Consider the following 23,905-nt stretch of genomic DNA (forward strand, 5'->3'; position numbering starts at 1 on the left):
AGGACGCTGGTGTCGGACACCCCCCACGGACAGGCATTACTGTGCTTGCCAGCATCCGGCCATTGGTGTCAGAGCCCTCCCGTTTCCCCCACGACAGTGCCCTGCATGTCCCTGTCCCTCATCTTGAGCTTGCAACACCCAAGTGCCTGCACAGGCATCACCCTTTCAGACTGGGGCAGAGGGCAAACCCACAACAGCCGGGAAAGGAAGGTGGCGGGCGAAGGGTGTTGCCCACCCTCATCCCTTCCCACATCAGCTGAGGCTGACAGAGCCCGGGCCTATCACGGGCAGGAAGGATGTGCAAGACCAGCAGCCTTGCGGGGTCCAGCTCAGAGACAAGCTTTGCAGAGGAAACAGGAGCACCGTCACCAACCACAAAAACCAGGATCAGCCCCAAACCACTAAGTCTGTGGGGCAGAGCCCAGAGCTGGAGCAAGTGTGTGGAGCACGGCAGGGCGGCTGCATGGCCTGGTGAGAGTGAGGGGAGCCAGTAATCGAGGAGATAGGGCTGAGGAGGAGTGTAAGCACAGGGATAAGGACAACATCCACTTCTGGGACAAACGCTACAGCTCAGGAGGGATGCAGCAAGAGCTCCCACAAGCAGCCCCTGCTCGCTGCTCAGCCACAGTGCTGCGATGGAGGCACCCTCAGGGACTCCACCACCAGACCCTGCCTCAGCTGCCAGACACAGGGTGCCAGGGAGGGCACGGGGCCCAGTCTGGCTCTCGACAGCAGCCTCAGCTCCTGCCCTAATCGATAGGGCAGGACGGGCTGGGCCCTGCTACAACTGCCTCTGCTTCCGGGGACGGTGGCAGCGCAGCAGATGGCGGGGCCAGGCACCCCAGGCGTGTTTGCTGCAGGGCGGCATGGACCCTGCCCAGCTGGTGCTCGGCAGCAGGACGAGGAAGGGGAGAGCTTGCTCCACCCTCCCCGAGCAGACCTGCGGGCAGGCAGGGCTGCAGGTGGGCAGCACGAGTCCTCAGCATCATACGTGCTCTTCCCAGATTAAACAACTGGGCTGGCACTGGGACAGGGAGCAGATAGCTCTATTAGGGACTGTTTGTCCTGATACAGGACAGCTCCACAACTAGCTTAATAACCTTCTGATAACAGGCAGAGGCACGCTCCCTCGCAGAAGCACAAAGGGCAATGACCGTCCCCTTTAACACAAGCCAAGAGAAGGCTGGGATGGCTTCAAAATAAGTCCCTTCCCTTTCCCCCTGCTTGATTATGAAGCACAGCAAGGGGTACACGGCAAAGCCCCTGCTCATCTCCCTCCTGCTAGGGTCTCCTTCCCAGTTCCTGGGTGCTGACTTCTGCCAGCACCCTGGTACCGCACGTGGCACTCAAGCCCAGCCTGTGCTCGCTGCTCTTCCCCTGCCAGCCAAGCTGGAGGGCAGCCCAAAGGGAAGGGGTTTACACAGCCCCGGGCCATTGCTCTGTAAGCTGGGTAAGGAGTGCTGGCACCCGCAGGAGGGATGAAGCTGGCCAGGCAGGTCCGCAAGCTGCGGGGAATGCCTGCCTTTTTGGTGCTACATCTCCAGTTCCCTGGAGATGAGGCCAGTAGGGATATTCTGCTCAAAGTAAACGACCAGTCCCTCCAGTCACCCAGTTTGATTAGAAACAAGGCTTCATTAGTTAGACATAGTACAAGGGGGCTGACAGCTAACCCACAGGCTATGTATGCTCAAGGCAGTACTGGTTTAGAGGGCAGAGACACAGAGTAGGAAGCACTGAAATAGCCAAACCCGTGACTGAGGCATCATTTTCATCGATGAGTTGAACAGCAAAGTAAGGCAGGGCTGGTATGTGCCTGTGGAAAAGTGGTGGTAGCTTCAGGCTCATGGCAATGGCCAGCCTGAGGCCTGAGCCTACAGCCGCCTGGGGCTGCCTGTAGCCTGTCTCCAGAGCCCTGTGGCCACCCCAGGCCTAGGTATCTCTCCAGCTACACACACCTCAAGAAGAGCGTGCTCCAGGTAGATGCAGGCAGGGAAATGCTGAGATTCAGACCAGCCTTGCTCCATGCTAGCAGCTGAGCGCTGGAGCCAAGTGCACCCAGAAAAGGAGAGGGGAAGGAGGGGGAAAATAGAGAGTGTCTAAGAGCACAGCTGGGGGACTGCATGCTCAGAGCTGTGACAGGCAGAAGACATCTGCAGCTGGTTCAACAGATGTCACACCTTTCCACAAACCCTGGCTCTCCTATGCAGTCCCTGTTCCTGCACGGCCATCAGTCGGAGCTGCCTGCAGTGCCAGAGTGGAGGAGCGTGTCCGGGAAGCCCTTGCACACACCCAGCTGATGCAATGAGGCCAGTTAAGCCTATCACTGGGCCTAGTGCGAGGAGCCCCACAGCAAAGTGTTCATGATCACAAATTAACCACAAAGGGGTTAATCTGGTAACAACCAGGACAAAACCCTAAGGGAAAACAAAGCAAGTTTTTCATCAAGAGGCAGGAGACAGGTTGTGGCAGCACATGTGAGCTTCCCTGTCAGTAGCTGGAGGAATGCAGAAGAGCAGGGAGCTGTTAACGGGACCAAAAGGCTAGTGCTGAGCTGAAGGCACAGACCCGCAGAGACATGGCAAGAAGAAAAAGCAGATGAGTAGTCACTTCTGCAGTAAAAATCAGGAAGAGCTTGAGAAGAGCTATGGACAGGCTGTCGTGGTTTAACCAGCTGTTGTGGCACACAGCTGAAACTTTTGGTTCTGGCAGTCCACACTTTGTCAGGCGCCTCAACACATACCCAGACACTGGCGTGGCAGAGCGAAGGTGCAGCTCAGCCAAGATGGAAAAAGCAAGCTCCAGGGATGGGCTTTTTCAGGGCATCAGCCTACGCAGAAGAGACATCAACGAGCTCGTCCAATAACTCCAATTTTGACTCTTACCCTTTGTGAAAAGTGCAGCTATAGAAGGCGAAGACAGTACTTACACAAGCTCCTTAAATGGCAAGATGAAGGCGGAAAACCCTTACTGGTCTTTACTGGCTCAGCTCTCTCAGACTCCTTCCCCTGGACAAAGTGCTAGGTGCTGGCAGCGTTTCCACTGAGCTCACTCCCGCTTGCGATCTGAGATTGCTCCAAAGGAACAGAGAGCAGCAGCCATATGCCCATTTAGGAAGAGGGAAGAAAGTGGAATGCATTGTGACATCTGCCTCAAGACAGTATAGATCTTGTCAATCAAATCTATAGAAGGCTAGATAAAAATATCGGCCACTGCAGGCCTTCAGCAACTCAACTGCTTCTTGAAGTGACAGGAGAAAGTCTAATAGTACATGATTCCAAGAACATCCAACAGCGTGCTGCGAGGTGGCCTTCAGACCACTACAAAGTACGGAAACTGAACTCCCCGCTCTCCTAAGGCTATGAGGATGGCATAGCTGGGTTTGAGCAGGGAGGGAAACTTTCTCCTCTGACCAGGTGAGACTGGAGCAGGAGGATGCTGTGGGACCCAGTCACTGCTGTTTTCTAGATGAAAGAAGCTGAAGCCACAGACACCAGCTTAGTGTATGAGGAAGGTTTGGATGTCGTAGTTGCAAAGAGCTGCCATGCTCAGTATCCAGAGAAAATAGGCATCAGGTCACTGAATGACAAATACAAAGTCTTTAAAGAAATCAAGATCACTTCGCCATAGAGGTTTTGTCACCAAGGATTCAGGAGTCGGAAAACTTGCCCTGAAACTGTGCATTGAACACTTATAGCAAGACAGAGACACTGCTCTGGGAAAAGCAACCATCAGTAAAGGTCCCCGCTTGGGGTATCAGATCCCACCTGGCAACACCTTAATGTGGTGTTACAGGCCCATTTCTGCTCAGCCCAACAGGGAGCTTCAACTGCATTGGAACACAGCATCTCCACTTGCTCTTCACTGGGCAGGGTGCAGAGACCCTGTGACACAGCAAGCCCAGGCCAGGCAGCAGCATTTTTTCAGCTGCATTTAACTCTGTGCAGGAGAGGTTGAGATAAGGTAAAACCTGGTACAGGGAAGAACCTGGGGGTAGGTACTCCCACCTCCACAGCCACAGCAGCAACAGCTCCTGCGAGAGGCATGCCTCAGAGGGCCTGTACAGCCAGTAAGCACCTTGCTGGGGCTGGAAGCAAACAGGGTGCTCACCTGAGGGCAACTGTCACAGGAGAACAACACAACCAGTACCTGCTGTCAGTATAATCCTGTTTGGGCCTTGTTCCTTGGTTGTTGCTTGGGAGCCAGGCAGGTGAAGATTAGTCTAGCAGCCCATCAGTACCCACCCTGAACAGGAGGGGGAAAATGGCTCGAACCCTGTGAGATGTTGAGGAACCCTTGAGGCTGCTGCAAAGCTAGCATGCAAGACCTTGCAAAGACATTACAGCAGTGCAAGAGGATGAAACAAGGAAAACGCGACAATTCAATAAATATAAGCTTTTATTACAATAGAAAATAGTAAAACTCATGTTAAAATAGACTCTTGCTTTTGGACTGCTCAGAAAACCCTAAGCCTCACTTTTATCTGCCAGTGCCCACCAGGGTCCTGACCCCTAAGCGATGCGTAACAAGTTTCTGTGCTAAGAGCCTCACAGCTCCTCCCTCCCTAGTGACAGTGAAAGACTACAGCAGCAGACTTAGCCATGCCCCACCAGGCAGGCAGGTAAGGGCTCTCTGTGGGGTTATTAGTACAACATGCCTCATCCCCTTGTGCAGTCAGGCTCCTGTTTGAAGTAGACAGCTTTAGGGAAGCCGTGGACAAGAGGGAGGGGGAGGAAAGAAAAAAAAAAAATCAGCAGCAGATAATGGCAGCTGTTCTGAGACAGCTAGGAAGGCAGCAAATACACCTGCTAGAAAGATCACAGCACCCAACTGCCTCTGGCCTGCTGTTTGCCTCGTACCACAGCATGTCCCACTGAACATGCTCTGGCCTGGCTCCCCTCTTCCTTCAGTGACACTCTATGTGACCCTGAAGGAGACTAGCAGACACTGCCAAGTTAAAACTCTGTGTAGCTTATGCAGCATTAAAGGAAACACCCTCCACCTCCTCCTTCCATGGCCAGCCCAGTGCAGGTGAGTGACTGTGCAGTCTGGACCATCATGTGTTCCCCTCCTCCTCACCGACAAGGGCCAGGGGCAAGAGTAGAGTAGAAAGCAGAGGCCACAGGACAGCAAGGTCAGATAGGAGTGGGAGACACTTGTGCACTACTGCCAGCACAGCAGCACTCTTGACTCCAAGTCCTGCCCCCCTACAGCCAGCAAGCTCACTCCAGTCCCTCGTACACAGCCTTCCGTAGCTCGATTGAGAACATCTCCTCCCAGGGCCCACGGATCCACTCCACCAGCTCTACCAGGAGCTGAGGGCACTCTGTGCGGATGTGCCAAGTGCTCTCCACCTTCAGCACCTGGGAGGGAGGAAAGAGAGGGAGGCGGATGAGCAGGGCCTAGCCTCAAAGGCGTAGATCAGCCGTGAGCCACCATTCCCCAGCGCAGCTGCCAGCTCCTCCCAATTCCTAAGTGACATCCTCCTCCCTCTCTGCTGCCAGCCGCGGAAGCGTCCCTGCACGACTTTTGTGCAGCAGTAATTTACTGTGCTCCCCTGCCTCTGTGGTACAAGGCCCTAGGTTAGGACGGGAGATGACAGCCCCAAGACACTCTTGGCAGGACAGGATCCAAGCACAATCCAGCCCCCAGCATCTTGTTGTGTCCCATGACCACCTCCTGGTTACCTCATCATAAAGCATCAGCTTGATGTCACAAGGACAGAGGCGATAGGTTATGACATTGCTAATACTGCTGATTGGCTGCTTCTCCTTCAACTGGATGTTGCTCCTAGGAGGCGTTTCTGTCTCATGATCTTCATCCAAGGAGGACTGCACCTGCCACTGGTGATTCTCCTCCAGCAGAAACAGCATGCTTCGGGTGCTCAGCAGGGTCACAGGGAAAGCAGATGCCCCTAAAAGGATACGAGGGAATAGGAGAGGCTTTGCTGAGAGCCTGAGTCACCACAGAACCAGCTTCGCTTTCCATTCCTCCCCTAGGGAAGTCCTTTCCAGCAACAGTAACTGGGTGAACAGCCTTATCCAGCTTCCTGACTGAAGAAGGGGAGCAGGGTATCTAAATGTGGCTAGGCTTGACCAGCTTATCCAAGCTCATTGCAGGAGAATGCATATGAAAGACCACCCCCCAGCAAGCCTTGTCCAGCCTACGTTCCTCATGTGAGGTGTGAAAAGACACTTGAGTCCTTTGACCTCTTAAACAACACTTTACTACTCCTTAGTTAAAAGCCAGCAGCTCCAGCTAAAAGGCTGCCTTTTTTGGCCTGAATTCGTCTGGCTGGAGATATCTGATGGTTGGAACAGAGAGCACACACATAAAGTTTAATACCAAGTTGGGATGTGTCATAAGTATGGCAGGAAGCAAAGTAGTTTTGATAAACTGTAGGGAGCATAAATATCATCCAACTGATTTCAGTGGATGCAAAAGAAAAGCACTAGAACTTGGGAATAAGTCAGATGCACAGAAATAGGGAACCACTAGCAGAACTGGCTGAGGTCACAGGGGATCACAGTCTGCTACAGCAACATGTTGCTTTTCTTGTCACATCTCACTCTTGGGAATTAGTAGGAATATCAGAAATTGGGATGTTTAATTAGCCCTGTCTACTTGGCAGTGAGGTCTCAGCTGGAACTGTGTCCTGTTTTGGGCACCATACTCTAAAAAAGGAGGAAAAACTGTAGAGTAAGAAAAACGCACTTTAAGTTCTCCCTCCCACAGGCTATTTGTTCAGCTTGAGGAGACTAATAAACATACTTCCCACAGATTCCTTCTCATTCTCGTTCTCTCATACCTCTCCAATGACCAATGGGGAAGGAGGATGCAAGAGCAGTAACAAATTGGTCAGAATGTGATTAACAGCTAAGTTGATTTTTTCAGTGTCCCAAGCTAAGACGACACTGGAATTGTTCACTAAAGACTCAAATCCCATGTAGCCCTCAGCAAGCCCTGGGACAGGACTTGGCAGGCTCCAGCAGGCTGCTCCTGTCCTACGGTCTCAAGTTCTGGATACCTGCTTCTGTTTTCCCAAACCGAGGAGCCTTTCAGCTCCTCACACAAACCAGCTGTGTGTATAACCCCTCAGCTTTCCCTCAGCTCAGGGCAATGATCCAGCCCTTAGATCATTTCCAGCTTCTCAGAAGCCATTCTGAGTTGTCACCAAACCTGGTGTGCAAGACCAAGTACTCCCTGGAGCCTGGACTTCCACATCAAAAAGGGCTGGGAGACTCATTGGATATATAGGAAGAAGCATGCTGCTACCCTCCTGCATGTCTCAGCCCTCACCCATGCCCCCGCCCCATCTCTGCTGCAATGGCCCAGCTCTGTTCCCACAGACTGTACACTAAAAACACAAGCATATAAGCAGACAGCACAAGGTGTGGGACACCTGGCCACTGAGATCTCCTGTACCTTGGATCAGGTAGGCCAGCAGGTAGAAGAAACAAGTGTCATTTGCAGCTGCAGAAACTGTGGTCTTAGAGTCCAGCAGAGGCCTAGAGGAGATACAACAGCAGGCCGATCAAGGAATTGCTCTGTTTCGAGTCTAGGCTTGCTGTGAGCTAGCTACTGTTCACTCTCCTCTTGAGGATGGGAGGGACCCATCTCTTCCAGATGTTGCAAAATTCCTCTTTCCCCTGTTACTCTGCTCACCACCTTGCCAGCTAGGAACCAAATGCTTCTCGCAAGGGAGGAGCCAACTCTATGCCTCCCCCTTTTCCTCCCTCCATTATATTCTGCTCAGGCTCCTCCAGGAGAGCTGGAGTTGCCCAGCCTCGCTCAGTCCATGACACCCCTTTGCCTGCTCACCCCCTGTGCAGCAGGCACCTGAGCCAGCTGCCTTAAACCTGTAACGTAGGCCTGGCTGCCACTCCAGTGGTGCCTCCTCCTGTGCTGCCCTGTTTTGAGTACTATGCTTCCCAGGCACTGCTGGACAAACAGACATCCTCTTCTATTTGAACCCCCAATCTCTCAGAGGCTGTTCTTACCATAGCCAATGTTGTGGGTTCATTTCCACAGTGGGGATTTCCTTCACCTTACTCCGGTGCTTAGCAGGCAGCTCTTGCATGAGATCTAAAGAGGGCGAGAAGGTACACATCTTTTATTGCAAGCCCAAGAGCAGTACGTAACAGCTCAGGATGGTTCTCTAGTCTATGGAGAGGCACTGGAAGTTATGATGCCAGTGGGGTTTCTCCCCCAACTTTTTTCTGAGCTGGCAAGAAGTGGATTTCCAACATACATCCAACTACAGCTCTCCAAGAGCAAATCTTCCAAATACTCTCCCCCCTGCCCCCTCGGTACTCTTACATGTCAGGGTCTGCAGGAACTGGTCACAGCAGCTTTGGTTCCGGATCAGCAGATTGTAGGAGGCTTTTGGATTCTCAAACTCCATTCGCAAGCTCTGGTGGCAGAGTCCCACTTCCAGATGGGAAATATCAGACAGGTAGTGAGAGTCGTTCTTCTTCAGCCAGTCCGCAGGTTGTCCCCTAATCACAGAGCACAGCCCTCAGCTGCAGCAGGCTGCCCCATCTCCTCTCCCACATGACATTGCAGTGGGGGGGGAGGGGGGGAGTTGCCAGAAGAGCCTTTGCATGTCACCACACCTCCAGGGTAAGGCTAGCACAGGCTGGCACTACCCAGCACTCAGCCTTGCTGCAGAGTCTCACTTGCCACCATTCTCCTCACCTGATAACCCCAGTGACTTCCAGCACATAAATCTTGAGATCAGAGGCGACCAGGATTGAGAGGAACTCTCCTTGTCGGCCAAACTTCACCATGACCACCTAGAGCACAGAGAGGTGGGTCACAGCAACAGCCTGCCCCTTGCCAGCCCACCCATGGAAAGGACTGACTCAAACACACTCCAGCTCCCTTCACACCTCACAGTCTCTGGGATGCCACCCCAGAGCGGAACTTGCAGGGTGGCTAGAAGGATAGCCAAGGAGCTGTAGGAGTGGTGCTGCAGGAGCTCACCTTGAGGAAGCACTGGAACTCCTCAGCATTCTCCTCAAAAACCTCCATATCCAGGTACAGCTTCAGGCGATGATCCACAGAACGGAAGTCCCTCGTGTTCAGGGTGCCGTTTACAGCTAAAGAGAGCAAAGGGTAGGATTGACACTCTGCCCCTGACCAGATGCTGCCCAAGCATGCAGACTGGCACCAGGGCAGCAGTGTCACCCCCTCTGCACACCTGCTTCCATCAAGTCTCTCCTCAGGAAAAAGGGCCAAAGCCAGGGCTTTCCAGGCCACAGGTCTCAATGTGGAGACATGAGGGGACTCCATCACTCCAACACTTGCTTTTTCAGATACACAAAGCTTTGGTCTAACCCATCTTCAACCTATGCTCAGCTTAGTCACAGGAGGACATTGCTTTGCTGCCAGATTTGGCAGGAGGGCAATTCTTTATCACAAAGCCAGAAAGACATTTCTCATTTCAGCAGATGTCAGCTCAGGTCAACTTTTTAAACCCTGACTTCGACTGTAGTAAGGCTAAAGGGGACTGAGGAAGACACCAATAAAACTGCTTAAGACATAATTAGGTTTGTCATACAATTGTATGACCAAATAATTTATACAACAGCCATGATACTGCCCGAGAGTACACACTTCCCAGTGGAGCCTGTTCTCACCAGAAACACTAATCAACTTCTCCTCAACAGGAACTTTTTCATGGGCTCAGTTTAAATTGGGACCTTGTGATTTGACCCAAAACAAGAGACTGCTTTATTTCTCACACTTCAAGTGTACAAGGCTGAACAAGGCAATCCTAAACACTGTTCCTATACCAAATCCTCTTCAGAGGCACAGCAGTCTTGAAAGGCTGGGGGAGATCTCTATAGATCAAGAAGCTGATGGGTTTGAAAATCAGAACTAGACTGCAGTTGCAGTGGAGTCACTTGGTGGGCTGGACCAGACAACCTTCATAGCTCCTTTCCAACTTCAGTTATTCTGTAAATCACAAGCTGATGCCCAAGCAAAGGCAGTCTGCTACATCAGAAATCCAAGGCCCTTCACAAAAAGCATTTGTGGACCTCCTAGTAACTGCTCTCTTGCACGATAGCCCTCACACAGCCAGCACACAGTCTCTTCTTTTGGACAGGCTTTGTCATCTGAAGCTCACAAAGACCACTGGGGAAAGCACAAGTAACTGTAGATCCACTAACCAGAGCCTCCAACAAACACACCAGCCTCACACTACACGTAAGTCAGAGAATAAAGACAGAGAAATTGTGCATACTATTCTCCAAAGGTAATGCTCCAGCTGGCAGCTCACTGGTGCCACAGGAACCCAGTGTGTCCGTAACTGAGCAGTGCAGCTCCCTAGAACAAGACCCTATTATTCAGAGTCTGAGCAATACTAGGGATTAGGAGCTGAGTTTTAACTACCTTCAGGCATGAGGATTGAACAGAGAGGGGAATGAAAAAACTCTGCTCACAAGAACCATGGTCACTGCTGCTCGTGCTTGATGACCCCCCTTCCTCATTAAACAGGAGGCAGTGCACCCTGCAAACACCAGTGATAAAGCCCAAAACCAAGCCGTGCACACCCCTAAATCCTGCACAGCTCCTACATACTCACAGGGACTGAGATTCCATGTTTCCTCAGACTCGGAGTTCAAAGAGAGCTGGGAAGGAGTGGGCCCACGAGAAACACTGTAACGGTAGCTCCCCATCAAGCTGCCCCCATTGGTGTCTGTGTGGCTGAGGGACAGGTACTGGCTCTTCATGCTCAGCTCCTTCCTCCCGCAGCCCCCATCTGAACTGCGGGAGCTGGAATGGAGAGTGCCGTCATGCTCGCCACTCAGCTCCGGGGTCCTGGTGCTGTTGCTGGTATCCATCTCCAAGCTGTCCTCCCCGCCAATGTAGAACTTCCCACTCTCACTGGCCAGGGCAGGTGCTTCCTCTGGGCCCTCCTGCCGGCTGCCTCCCTCCAGGACAGAGTCTGACAGGTCCTCACTCGTGCTACCAGGGCCAGGTGGCAAAGGTGTGCTGGAGCACACCTCTGAAGGCAGGATGACCACATGGTCACTGGAACAACTGGGACAGGCTATGGGCTCACCAGCTGCTGCAGCATCTGTGGAAGATTTTGTCAGGGATAAAGAAAAAGCAGAACAGCTCTCCCCCAACAAAATTTTACTTTTTTTTTTTTTTCCTCTGCAAACCAGAAACCATTCCTTTCAAAGCAGACAATAGTTATAGTCCAGCTTGAGCAGCTTGTTGAGCAACTCTGTTCAGAATCATATCCTACTCACCTCCTCTCGCAAATCAACACAAAATTCTTGATCAGTGCCAGCATCCACCTGAAATAGCTCTGTTCAGATTTAGGATCACCAGTGTGTGTGCTGTAGTTGCTACTGAATCTACATCAGGGCTTTGGCTCATGACTTTCCTCCACTTCATGTCCACAAGTGTGCACATAGCCTTTGAAACTCAAGCTCATCACCAGTCAATCCAAACTTCCTTAGCCACCTCCATCCCCAGCTTGGTTTACCCTCCAGCCAGCCAAACCACAGGCATGCCGTGTCCCTTCTCCAGCTGTCCTCATCCCTCCTAACTCCAATTCCTGTTGCTCCCTTCACGCACACCACAGCAGACTCCCAGCTGGATCTTGGGACTTCCTCTACCCTGGCCAGGTGGCGAGAAAGTCTCCCAAGGTGGAGGGAAGTGCTGCAGCCAGGACAGCACTTCTGCCCTCACTGCAGTACTTCAATCCCAGGATACTTCGTCAAACAAGCAGCATCTTCCGAGTTGAGGCTGGGCACTCCCCACATCAAATATAAACTGAGCTTTGAAAAACTCAGCAATCAGAAGATGCCTATTCAGCACTAGCCATGTCTCAGCCGAAATACTACATCTAGTTTCAGATACTCAAAGAAAAATGTGGACAAATGGGAAAGAGAACAAAGGAGACCAGCAAGAATAACTGCATTGTATGAGATATGACTGACAAGCAAATTATCTAGGGAGTTGAGCTTATTTAGTCTAGAGGACAGAAGACAGGACTAGTCACGGGGGGAGAACAATGGCCCTCAAGTACGAAGAAAGGAACAATCATTCCCCATAAGGGAAACAAGAGTGGGCTTAAGATCACAACCAGGGAGACTTAGGTTAGGGGTCCGGTTGTTTTTCTGATGTCTAACAGCCAAAGTTTTACTTCAAATACTGGAGCAGATTCCCCAGAAGACTCCGTTAGCAAAAGCCCTTTAGAACAAAATAGTCTGTGGCAGAACTGAACACAGTTTCAACAGGACGAGAGACTACATGACCTTTAAGGTCTCTCCCAGACTTCACACTTCTGTGGACCATCTGCAATTACTAGCACCCCTATGTTCTCGCAGACCCCAGGCCACTCACAACAGGGGTGCTGTTTGCTTAACCTTAAAACAGTGGCTTATTCCTGCTAGTGAACAAGGCAGGCTCTTCCCAGTCCAAGTGGGCCAAGTGAGAGTACATCCCACAACAGGTTTTAATTCCAGTACAGCCAAGGCATCACCCTCTCCTATACATTCCATGCTCTGCACCGCAGCTGCCGTTCTGGCAGTCTGCCTGGGCATTAGCAAGCATCCTTTTTCCAGGCACTACATCCTACCTTGATTTGAGATGACTAGGGTCTCCAGGATTTTGGTGTCTCCAATCTCTGAAGGATAGGAACCTTGATGCCAGGGAGCCAGGGACTGTGAAAACTCCTGCTTGCATTTCAGGCACTGGAGCTTCGTGGATCCCTTCTCCTGGTCCTGATTTCGCCGATTCTCCTCAACAGCTGGGGACACCACTTCAAGGACACACTAAAAGTAGCAGCACAGAGAAAAGAGTGCTAGCAGGCAGCTATAACCATCCTAATAAAAGCAAGCTTGTGACATTAGCAAGTCTCCTCACATGCCTCTCTACAGCATTTCAGAGTGCAAGTGGTGCAGGGCCATTTCCCAGCTAACAGAGTACAACAGCCAGTCTGTGCAAGACTTGCCAAGGGCATGGAACTTCACTGCAGAAGACCAAGAGAACTTGTTTTTGCAGGTCTGTGCCTTGTATCTACATATTGACAGGCTCTCCCTGGAACTCTGGTCTCAAAGGTCCCATCTATTCGTGCCTTCTCTGTAACAACAGTACCTCAAGAAAAATACTTGGATTTGAGACCAGAGCCCTACAGCAGCTGTGCAGATCAGAGCTGCCATTGCACTAACACTCTCACTGCCAGAGGGCTAAGTACAGGCTAGTGCATCACTCAGCACCCAGGAAACATTATGTTGCACATGCACAACAAGCAAGGATCACTAACTTGACTACTAACTTTTCTCCCCAAGAGGGAGAAAACTGCAAGGCTTTCTCCTTGAGACCACCCTTTGTGCTCCAGGAGCTCCACTGCCCGTGGCCATGCTCACAGGGCCCTCCACAGGTCATTTGTGCAGCAGGAGAAATCCTGAGCTTACAAGCCAGACATGGGCTGCCACAGAGCAGCAGATGCACATGTGCTCTGAGAACAGGGGCCCTGTGCTGGCTGGAAGAATTCAGTGTCTTCCAGTAACACTGCCCCCCTACCCAGGCTTCCCCCTCTAGCCTCCCCTACCTGTAGACACTGCTCTGGGCAGTCGTCGAGCACCACATATTTGCGCTTCTGCCGGTCCTTGCGAATGTAGCTGAAATGCAATGTGAGGACAGGGAAAACTCGCTCCAGGTCCTGCAGGAGACAGAAAACACCAGTTCTAGAAAGAGGGTGCAGCATCCAGTATACAGACTACATTTGTTTGCAACTGGCTGAAACATGGCCATACAAGCACTTAATTTATTAACCCTTGAGTAGCCCTCCATAGCTGATAGCATTTGGGAGCCTGGTAAAATGGGCATAAATAAATAAGTAAATAAATAAAAATAAAGCTCATGAGTGCTGAGAACAACAGTAATTTTCAAGGCCCAGAACAAACCATTTCAAACAAAACACCTTTTCATGAAGGTATTTCAGAAGAATATCAAGCCACAAACATTCAAGAGGTACAAGGGCAGGAAGAAAAAATGAGTTGGAGCTTTTGGGGAAAACAGTATTAGAGAAGCCTGTGAACATGTCCATGCACACACTGAATGTTAAAATCCTACCACGAGGAAAAAGAGATTTCCAAACTCCCTTTCTAAAGAGCCACAAAACCAAAATAGGGCTAGTAGTGCTAAAGCATGCACTTAGAGCGGATGGAAAACTGCCCACTGAGCTACCAGTACCTTTCTAAACATCACACTAGGCTCAGTGCTGCACTGTCTAAGAAAAAGTGCGATCCACAAACAGTCCTCCAAGGCCAGAGCGATATCCCAGAAAGGAATGGATGGGAAGCAGGTCCCCATTTCATTTATACTCCTCTTGAGAAGTCTCTCATTCCTGCACACTGGAACAAGTCCAGCCATTGTCTTTTAACTCCAACTTTGGAACAGAATTGGTGCTGGCTTCTGCTGTATTATCACAGATACTTTAAGCGATGCAGATGCTGTTAGATACACATCCATTGGACGGAAGAGATGCTCAATCAATCAGGCTTTGCAGGAGCTAGGAAAAGATCTGCAGGGTACTTTGACAGAAGCCAAAGCCAGAATGCTGGCCCACACGGGGAGTAAGATGCCAAAGGATCACACAGAGGCATAACTCACCATCCTCTTCCAGTTCATCTCGGAGGTCTCCACCTTCTGCAGGCATTTCAGCTCCAGCTTGTGGAGCACTCTGGCAGCCTTCAGTTCCACCTCCATCACATGCCTAGCTGTGACTCGCAGGAAGATCCAGTCTGGCTCCGGATCCCCTTCATCTTCTATTTGGCTCACCAGCACTGGCTGGCAGAGGTCCACTGCCGAACAAGACACAGTACAGGTCAGTACACACAGCAGGCCTTCAGGCCTGCTTGGCCCAAGTCCTTAGAATTCCCACAATACTGGGCAGCATGATAAAGCTTCAGGGATATCACATTCGATCCATCTATTCTATCGTCACCCAATCCCTCAAACGCAGCAGTGAAAGGACCTGTTTACCTTCTGGCTTCTCCTCTTCCTCCTCCCCCAGCATTAGCTCATCTGCTTCCTCTTCTCCTCTCTGTTCTCCTTCCACAGGCTCATCCAGCAGTACTTCAGGCTCTTCCTCTTTCTCAGGATCATCCAAAGGAGGAGAGGATTGTTTCTGGGATACTTGGGGTTTTCCTTGCTCTGGGTCGGAGCTCTCGCTCTGCAAGTCCATGGCAGCAGGTTTGCCTGCGATCTCATCTGCAGAATGGCTACGGCAGATGACAGGTACTTGGTCATGCTCCTCCAGGTGTCTCTTGTACTGCAGCCAGTCAACACCAAAGCGATCTCTGAAGCTGTCCAAGCGCTTCATCTCCTTCTGGTGCTGTAGGACCAGGCCTGCAGAGAGAAAACTAGGGAAGTATGAAAATAGTCACCACGCCAGAGCACTCCTCTGACTATGGACAGCTCAGCTGCTGTGTTACTGAGGAAGAAGACAAGCCTCACCCGCGGAAAGAGGTAAAGCCTGGGGCTCGTGTTCTGTATCACTGGGCTCCGAAATGCTCGCTCTGCGCACTTTGACTTTTCCCTGGAACAAACAGGATAAGAATAGTTGGGAGGCACCAGAACACCAAAACAGCATCTGATGAGGGGCTCTGCCAAGCTGAAGGGTTCATAGCTGTTACAGTGCAGAAGCACACCGTGAAACATTTGTCACAGTATATCAAGACTGACATTAAGCTCAGCCCCTTCCTAACACACAGCAGTGTAGAGCCTCTCTACCACACAGTCAGTACAAGACCACATCCCACTGCACGAGGCTTTTAACGTCGAGGCAGCCCCTTCAGCCACCGTGCCAGCTACATGGTTAAGAAGCTATCTCAGTCCCAGACCTTGTTTTTCTTCCGAGGGAGCCTGACAGCCACATTCTCCGCTGGGGACTGACTGTCGCTGAAGTCTGCGGCACATGAACTGTCCAGAGCACTGCGGTCCAATGCGGTCTTCTCTGAGGTAGAAGTGTGGATGGACTGTGACACACTTTGCACAAGTCTTGGAAGCTGCTAAAGCCAAAAGAAGAGAACGCTGCCTGCTGAGTGCAAAGGGGAGACAAGGTAATCATGCCACAACTCGGGTTGACAACTTCCCTGTCCCTCACCCCAACTTTCACCATCTCAGTTGAAGTGGTGACAACAGATCCTGCCTGGTTGACTGGATTGCTTATTACGATCACTCCACTTTAACTCAATCTTTGCCTTTCCTAAAAACAGCAGATGGGAAACTGATAACTGTTTGTTTTGCTGACATGTAATTCAAGTGTCAAGTACCAGATAGAATCTGAAGAGGAAACAGGCAAGGCTCCAAGTTCTGCAAGGCTACATATGACAGAATAAGTTGCACTGGCCAGTCCCAACAATCAGCATGGACTGAGCCAAAACGAACTGTGTCAAAGAGTCAAGGAAGCCCATACAGATTTAATGGGACACAAGACAATGCAAAAACCTGTCAGAGTTCCCACTCCCAAAGCCAGTAAGATCAGTTTACAGCAATTGTACTTACCATTAGGTCCGAGGAAGAGAGTGGCTCCCCATCCAAGAGGAACTGTAATTAGAGACCCATTTGCAGTCAAATTCCATTTGGCTGGCACATACCCAGAAGACAACATCTGCTGACTCCTATTCCCCTTCAGGTCACCCTAGGGTTGGGATCCCTGGCACAAAACTGCAAAGACTAACAGAAACAACCCTGTTCCTGCCTACCCATCACTCTACCTGTAGCTACCTGACCTAATAGCATATAAGGCCAGAAGGGACCATTGTGGTTTTCCTGTTTACAGACTTTACGACTTCCAGAAACGTATCCAAGACAGGCGTGGAAGAGATACAATAGATTATTGTGCAACAACTCACGAATTCTCTTGAGAGGTACTCACTTTCACTTCAAAGCTTGTACCCTACTTCTAGCCTGAGTCTACCTAGCTTCCAGTAACTTGAGCTCAGTGAAAGCTTGTTCCAAGATGCAGTTTGAAGACAATGAATCCAGTCATTTGCCACTAGTATGAAGGGCAGACCAGCTCTGGAACACCTCTGACCCTTAGCAAGCAAGTTTACTTTGCTAAATTGCCAGAACGCGGTCTTTGCTGGCTTCCTTATTTAAAATCAGATTACCAAGAGTTGACCTAAGCACTAGAGTGCAAGGGAAACAGTGATGACACCTAGCTGAGAACAGAGTGATGGAGAGAAAGAAAGAGGTGGCCAAAGGAGTATGTAATTAGGCAAGGTGGGCCAAGGTGAGTTCCTTCTTTGCAAAGTCCAGCTACATAGTCACTATCTAGCAGGAACAGAGTAAAGTTTTGGGACCATCAGTGAGCAAAGCTGATGAAGCAGACAGTGAAGACATATTAAGATCTAAGGTCTTGCAAACCGGAGATCAGTGTTCAACTCTGTCTGCCCTGGCCAGCACACCACAGAAAAATTTAAGGATAAACTACTCTATCTAAAAAAAAAAAAAAAAAAAAAAACAAACCACAAAACAATCACCATTGTTACACCACTGGAATAAATTTTCAGATTTATGAAATTCTTTCTCCTCATTTGCCCCTGAGTGTCAGAACACCCTACGCCTTCAACTGCAGGGTCAGAAGGCGCATGGCTAATACTCACATTGGAGGAGGCTGCCCTGGGAGACAGATGTACAAGGGTTGCAGATCGATGGTTTTGATGGAACCATAATGGGTTTCCCTCTAAATGCAGCTGGGTGGGGGACACAGAGAAATTGTTATTAGAAGCAATATTCTATACCCCAATCTAATCTGCCTGCAGGCTCCATGCTTTCTCTCTGCCTCAGGAAATATTCTTGCAGTGGAACGGTGATCAAGCCAGGAGAGGACTAAGCTTTTACAATGTTTCCTGAAATCTGTTCAGCAAATAGAGAAGGAAATTAAAGTACTTCCTACTCATGCCCCTAAATCATTAGGAGCTTTTTCAGTACTGAGTTTGAGAAGTGTTGAGAGAACAGTCCTTTGCAGGCTATCTTCCCTCGCAAGCACTATAGTGGCTGCAGTTATCCTCCTTCAGACTTCTCTGAACACACAAATCCACAACAGGATCAGGGGAGTATCTTTACTGAACTTGACAGTGTTAAAATCAGAAAGGGGGAGCAAGTTGGTGGAGACGAATATATGGAAAAAGGTTAGCTTGAGCAGGGGTCGCTGAAAATGAAGGCTGAAATACAGATGTCTCTCCAAGGCTCCCCCATCAGCTTCCCGCATTAAAATTAAATGCTCAAGAATTGAATTGATCTTTCAAAACTCTCTTCTTACCACGGTCTCCACCTTGCACCCCCTGACCACGACATCTCTAATCTACCAACCCATCAGGCTTTCCGCTTACTTTTTTTACATAGTGCAGAGTGGACAATGGTGCCAACTGGGCATGTTCCAGCAGCAGGTTATAGGCCACATCCAGGTGCTGCAGATTCACTAGCTGTTCAACCCCTGCAAACAAAGCAAGAAGCCATCAGCACACTTGAAGATATAACTTAGGAACCTCCCACCCAAAACTGAACCCTAGTAAAAATAGCTGTGCCCAAGATTTCAGGTTCTGTTCCTCCTCGAGGAAGAGAGAAAGGCTTCAAACTCAGAAATGCTCCTCCCTTGTGGGCTCACCATTAATGCTGTCAAGCTCATTGTTGCGCAGGATCAGAGTCACCAGCTTGGATCGGCTGAAGATGCCAAGGTTTGGCACTTTGGACAGGAAGTTATAAGCCAGATTGAGGTACTCTAGTTCTGTAAGGGTCTGTTCAGAGAGAAGAGCAGCACCGGATCAATTGGGACCTTAGCTCAAAGCCTGACCCTGAACTCAAGACAGGGCACTAGCCCCTACCATTTTTTCCATCCCACCAAAGTCAACCGACAAATGTTTCTTAAGACTATTTCTGCAGCAAGACTTGGAAGTTCACATTTGGAGTGGTTTGTCTAGGAGCGCTCAGCATGATCTAACTGCTTTACAAAATTTGCTAGAAGTAGCTTTCTCCTTCCTCGTCAACTTCAACGGAGCACAGGAAGGGATTGGACCCCCTGCCTCAGCAAAAGGACTGAACTATGAAAAGAAGCCCTTTCTTACCTTTGCAAAGATGATGGTGAATGATACATTGTGAGCCCCACCAACTCCATGAAAAGCTGTTTCATAGCTTCTCTTAAAAGAAGCAGATCTAGCCCAGCAGAGCATGGATTTCATTGCCATTCCCCAGAGACGCACATGCCACTGGATGGACTACCACCTTTCTAAAGTAACTGACAGGAGATTTCTGAGACCGAGAAAGAAATGCTACTGGCAGGCTGAACAAACCGAACAGCAAGTCTCTACAGCCCCATGCCTGGCTACATAATTCCCACCTGCTGCACAGATTACAGCGAAGTCTTGGCCACAATGGAGTGCACACTGCATATGCGACTGTACGTTACAGCATACACTGTATGTATCGCTGTATTTATCACTCGGCCACACTGGAGTGCCAAGTGATACATACAGTGATACATACAGCTAACTTTCCCGTCTTAGAGCAGATGAGGAACACTGCCTTCTCTGCCTCAGTGGCACAGGGGCTGCACAGGGGCTGTTGTCCTTGAAACAGGACAACAGTTTCAAGGCTGCAAGCACTAGCTCTAAATCACATGCCTGCTGGGCCACATCTCCAATTTCTTTTATTATACTTCACCTAGCAGGCACACGGTCAATGATTACAGCACTTTAGTAGTGTCCTCTCCGTACAAGGAAACTCCGGTGCTCAGCTCAAGATACTCACTGTTAAATAGTGCTCACAATCCTGGATCTTGTTGTGACTCAAATCCAAGACTCTCAAAGCATTCAGTAATTGCTGAAGGACAAAAAGATACTAGATCAGATCCTACAAATGTCTCCATTGCAGCATGGAAACCCTGTCCTGCTGGGAGAGCCTAGTAAAATTAACACTGCCCACTGCCTCCCACGCAGACCTAGCAGCGTCAGTAAATGAGTGCCCAGTTCTTGGCTGTAATCATTCCCTCTCTTCCCCTCAGTCACGCAGGAAGGATGCCCCACTCACCAGTGAGTCATCCAGGGCAGTGATCGAGTTATAGCTGAAGTTCACAGTCTGCAATTCCAACCACGGGAGAGCACAGCTCAGATCTCCACCACATGCTGAAATAATTTCCTAGGAAGAAGTGAGGAGCCATTCCTTGGTGAGTACTAGCTGTTACAGTAACAGCAGATGAACACAGGAGAACAGCTAGTCTAGAACAAGGCTGGCATATTGTGCTTTACAGACCCTGCCTTGCCTAGAATGGCAATGACTTTTATGTCACTAATTCAAGTATTTGGAGGTGGTGGGAATTCCACGGCTAGATATTTAGAAAGAAGGGGAGATGCTTTTGCTTCCTACACTCAAGTGGCAATAGTTAACCTAACATGTTACAATTCATAGGCTCTGGACACTAAGCATAAAGATTCATGCTAACAAAACCTTTTTCAGACCTCCGTCAAAGCAGAAGTAAGATACATACGCCCTGGTCAAACAACTTGTGCTCCGGCAGACAAAAGAAACTCTCAAAGCACAGCAGCCCCTGTTCCCCAGGGGCTTCTGTGCCACAGACAGAAGCCCAGAGCCCCACAGCTAGCACAGCCCACGCTACTCAGTTCTCCGCAGCTGGAGCTTGCCTTCTCGGAAACCTGCTGGGCACCAGTGCAGATAAGACACTGGGGCACAGCATTCCCTCTAACAATCAGCTCTAATTTAAGTCTGCTGAGGTACAATGAAATAAACCTCGATCAGCTGCAGGCCTTTGAGCATGGAAACAGCCAGAAACACAGAACAGTCAGACCTAGCTCGCCGGAGCCAGAAATTTTCAAGCAGCTAAAAAGGAGACTACAGAGCACACATGTATCCAACCAGGGAATACTTCAACATTGTTTGAGTCAGGAGTAAGACCCCAGAATGGGGAAGGGATACATACGCAACATGGATTGATAAGATGGTTAACACTGTCTCCTACACCTTTGCTGTGTGAAGGGCTGTAGGATCAAGACAGCCCTTCTCCTGCAATTTTCCCCATGAGCTGTGTAGAGACACTCACCTCCAGTGTACTGATGCATTTGCAACAGGTTAGAGATTCCAGCTGAGAATAGACAAATCGCAGTCCCCGGAGGCAGTGTGGAGGGACAGACTTCAACTGCAGCAGTGATGAGAAAGTAAGGACAACATACATCAAAATATTAGAGCGTAAGAGCAGCTACCATCCCGGGCCCATCTCTGCAAGGGATCTCCCATTTCCCTGCTGAAGCCTCCCACCCTAATGCTCCAGCCTTTGCTCATATCCAAGCTTCACCCCAAGCAAGTGTTGCAGGAGTTTAGACAGCCTTCTAGGGAAGCCACAAAAGCCTACCCAGTTTTTAGGAGTAGAGGCATTCTGCAACCACAAAACTACGTCAAGAAAAGCCAAACAGCAAGACTCAAAGCCAGTTCTGCCTCCTATACTTACTTCCAGATGCCGGAGGGACTTGAAAGGGAAGATCTTCACAGCCGATTGCAAAACACAGTTTGGAACATGAACAAGCTATAGAAATCAGAAAAGAAGTCTCATGTCAAGCTCGATTTGTGCTGTGGTGCTGCCCTCCCAATGCACTGACTGCAGCACCTTGAACAGGCCCCCGCTCCAGCTCGGGCGTTCACTAACAAGCTCTCCCCCGATGCTGGTATTGGCACTGTCTCGTGGCCCCATAGTTCAACAGAGGTCAAAGAGAAAAGCATGTTAGGTAGCACAAGACCACGGTCTGCCAGACCATGGAGCTCCTTTTCTTCTCCCCTGCCCACGTGCTTCACCACTTTCAGAACCACAAGGAGATCCGACAGCTGGATTCCTCATCAGCCATCACTAACAAATCTACTAAATACAGACAAATCTAACTGCTGGAGCTATGTTTATCGAGCAACTGAGCTGAACTAGCACACTGGTGGGAGGTGTGCATGTGCATTTTACTAGAACAGGCCAAATAAGGCAAATCACAAGCAGATACAGTGGAAAACAGAGTTGGTCTCCAAGACACTGTTAGCGTTAGACTGAGGTACCTGCAAACCTGCTCTTTGCATTCTGTAGTGCAGCCACAGGCTCTTTCACCACAGGGTAGTTAGGCTGTGTTCACGTACCACAAAGCAGCTTATTAAATCCAGCTTCTTACGCTTTCTACAGACAGTACATAAACAGTATTTCAGACAAAGGGAGTAATGAAGTAGTTAACACTTCCACTGCAGACACCAGAGTACAACTGGAGAGACCATCTGTGCCAGCTACATCCACCTTCACGCAGAAGTGACTCATCAGGTGCAGAACAGACATCTCAAGGCCTCGTCACCACTACCGCTTCCACAGTTACAGCCCTGGCAGTGATGAATCACTGCCCAGTGCCTGCCAGCACTAATGCAGCATGTTGAACAGGACCATTTGTAGGGGAAGCTTGCACTGGGAAGCTCTGATAATCAGTTTTAGCAAAGTTTATTTCAGATGCCATCCTTGATCTGTGTCCTGACTGTCTCCTCTCCCTCCACTGTCTTAAGAATCTGATCAGGCTGATACAATTATTAGTTTCTCCAAGCAAATGAGTTACCGCACCACAATGGGTAGCTTCCCCTTCTTTAGAGTCTTATTACAGAAAGAGCCCATTTTTTGGTTAACACAAGCACTCACCACAACATCCTCCTGACCGCAGCGTCCCCCCTGCCAGGGGACCCGTGTATCTCCACAGGCTCTGGGCCCCACTCCAGTCTCCACCCCCAGCACACTGCTACAAAACCCTCCCAACAACATTCAGATAATCTCTCCAATCTATTTCATACGGAAAACACTTTTAAAGACATCGCAGGCTGTAGTGCTCAGCCACAACTGAGCACCACCACTGTGGAACCCAAGAAGAGCTGCTAATTCCCCTTCCCTTTTCAGACCCATTTCACCCCTACTAGCCTCCTAGCAGTGCCACAGTGCCAAGTGTAATCATGTGCAGCCTCATAACACATGCCACCTTTCAAAAAGCCCTCTAAAGAATCCCTAACTCCGTACTTTTATCTTTATTACAGCCTTCTTAAAATTTAACGAGGACACGTTACTAGCAATGTTTCATGCGGTGAAACAGATCAACCAGAACTGCTGCCCAGGCAGGAGCATAAAACTCAGAAATAATAAGCAGAAGGTCTCAGAGCAGCAGGTGTATACAACATCTAACTGCTCTGCTCAAATACCCCGACTCTGCTGCCTTGTGCAGATCAATCATCACTCAGCTGTTCTCAGCTGCCAGATACTGCCTGAATTGCTCAAGCATTTCAGGAAATAATCATTTTCCCAACAATGTCAACACCTTACCAAGGTCAGAACATAATTAACCCCTGCTGCCCCTGTTTTTAACTCTGAAAAACTTTCCGCTGAGTTGCATGTCTGATCCTAGATGAAGTAGCTACACACTGTCATGCTGAACGACGACTCCGTGCAACAGCCCTGCGAGAGCTGTCCGACCCACGTAGCACGCACGTAAGACGGGGTCAATGGGCACCAAAGGAGGCCATTCTGAAGCAGGCAGCTGTGTCTGCCGCCTCCACTGGCCAGCCCTGCAGTACCCCTGGCCCCTCACACCCCCGGCCACGGTAGGTACGGACCTTCAGGGAGTGAGTCTTCTGCAGGACGTCGAAGAGGAACTGCGCCTGGAGGATGGCGGCGGTCTCGGCGGGGTGCGAGGGCAGGGCCACGAAGCCCCGGTTCTGGTTGCGGGAGCCCAGATGCTGCTCGAAGACCTGCGTGAGGTGCTGCAGGGTAGGGGTGAGCAGCGTCAGCGTGCTGGAGCCGTCCAGGACGAGGTCCCCTGCAGGGAAGGGGAAGGACGGGCCGCGCCGTGAGCGCTGCGGCCCCCAC

At 50.1% G+C, this 23,905-nt stretch overlaps 1 protein-coding gene across 1 annotated transcript; it reads right to left on the reverse strand.

Moving 5' to 3' along the window:
• Window positions 1-4,684: 4,684 nt before the first annotated feature.
• STK11IP (serine/threonine kinase 11 interacting protein) lies at window positions 4,685-23,855 on the reverse strand (the record flags this gene model as incomplete). Its single annotated transcript, XM_009581166.1, has 24 exons — window positions 4,685-5,360; window positions 5,685-5,939; window positions 6,613-6,671; window positions 7,423-7,505; window positions 7,998-8,082; window positions 8,317-8,495; window positions 8,695-8,792; window positions 8,983-9,098; window positions 10,589-11,083; window positions 12,599-12,794; window positions 13,574-13,684; window positions 14,638-14,828; window positions 15,010-15,375; window positions 15,484-15,565; window positions 15,870-16,037; window positions 16,534-16,575; window positions 17,637-17,726; window positions 18,366-18,469; window positions 18,641-18,770; window positions 19,780-19,851; window positions 20,059-20,166; window positions 21,086-21,181; window positions 21,491-21,565; window positions 23,653-23,855. Coding segments are annotated over 24 exons (3,545 nt in total), but the record flags the coding sequence as incomplete, so codon positions are not given.
• Window positions 23,856-23,905: the final 50 nt, after the last annotated feature.

This window comes from Fulmarus glacialis, unplaced genomic scaffold (assembly GCF_000690835.1).
Source record: "Fulmarus glacialis isolate BGI_N327 unplaced genomic scaffold, ASM69083v1 scaffold22957, whole genome shotgun sequence".
Lineage (NCBI taxonomy): Eukaryota > Metazoa > Chordata > Aves > Procellariiformes > Procellariidae > Fulmarus > Fulmarus glacialis.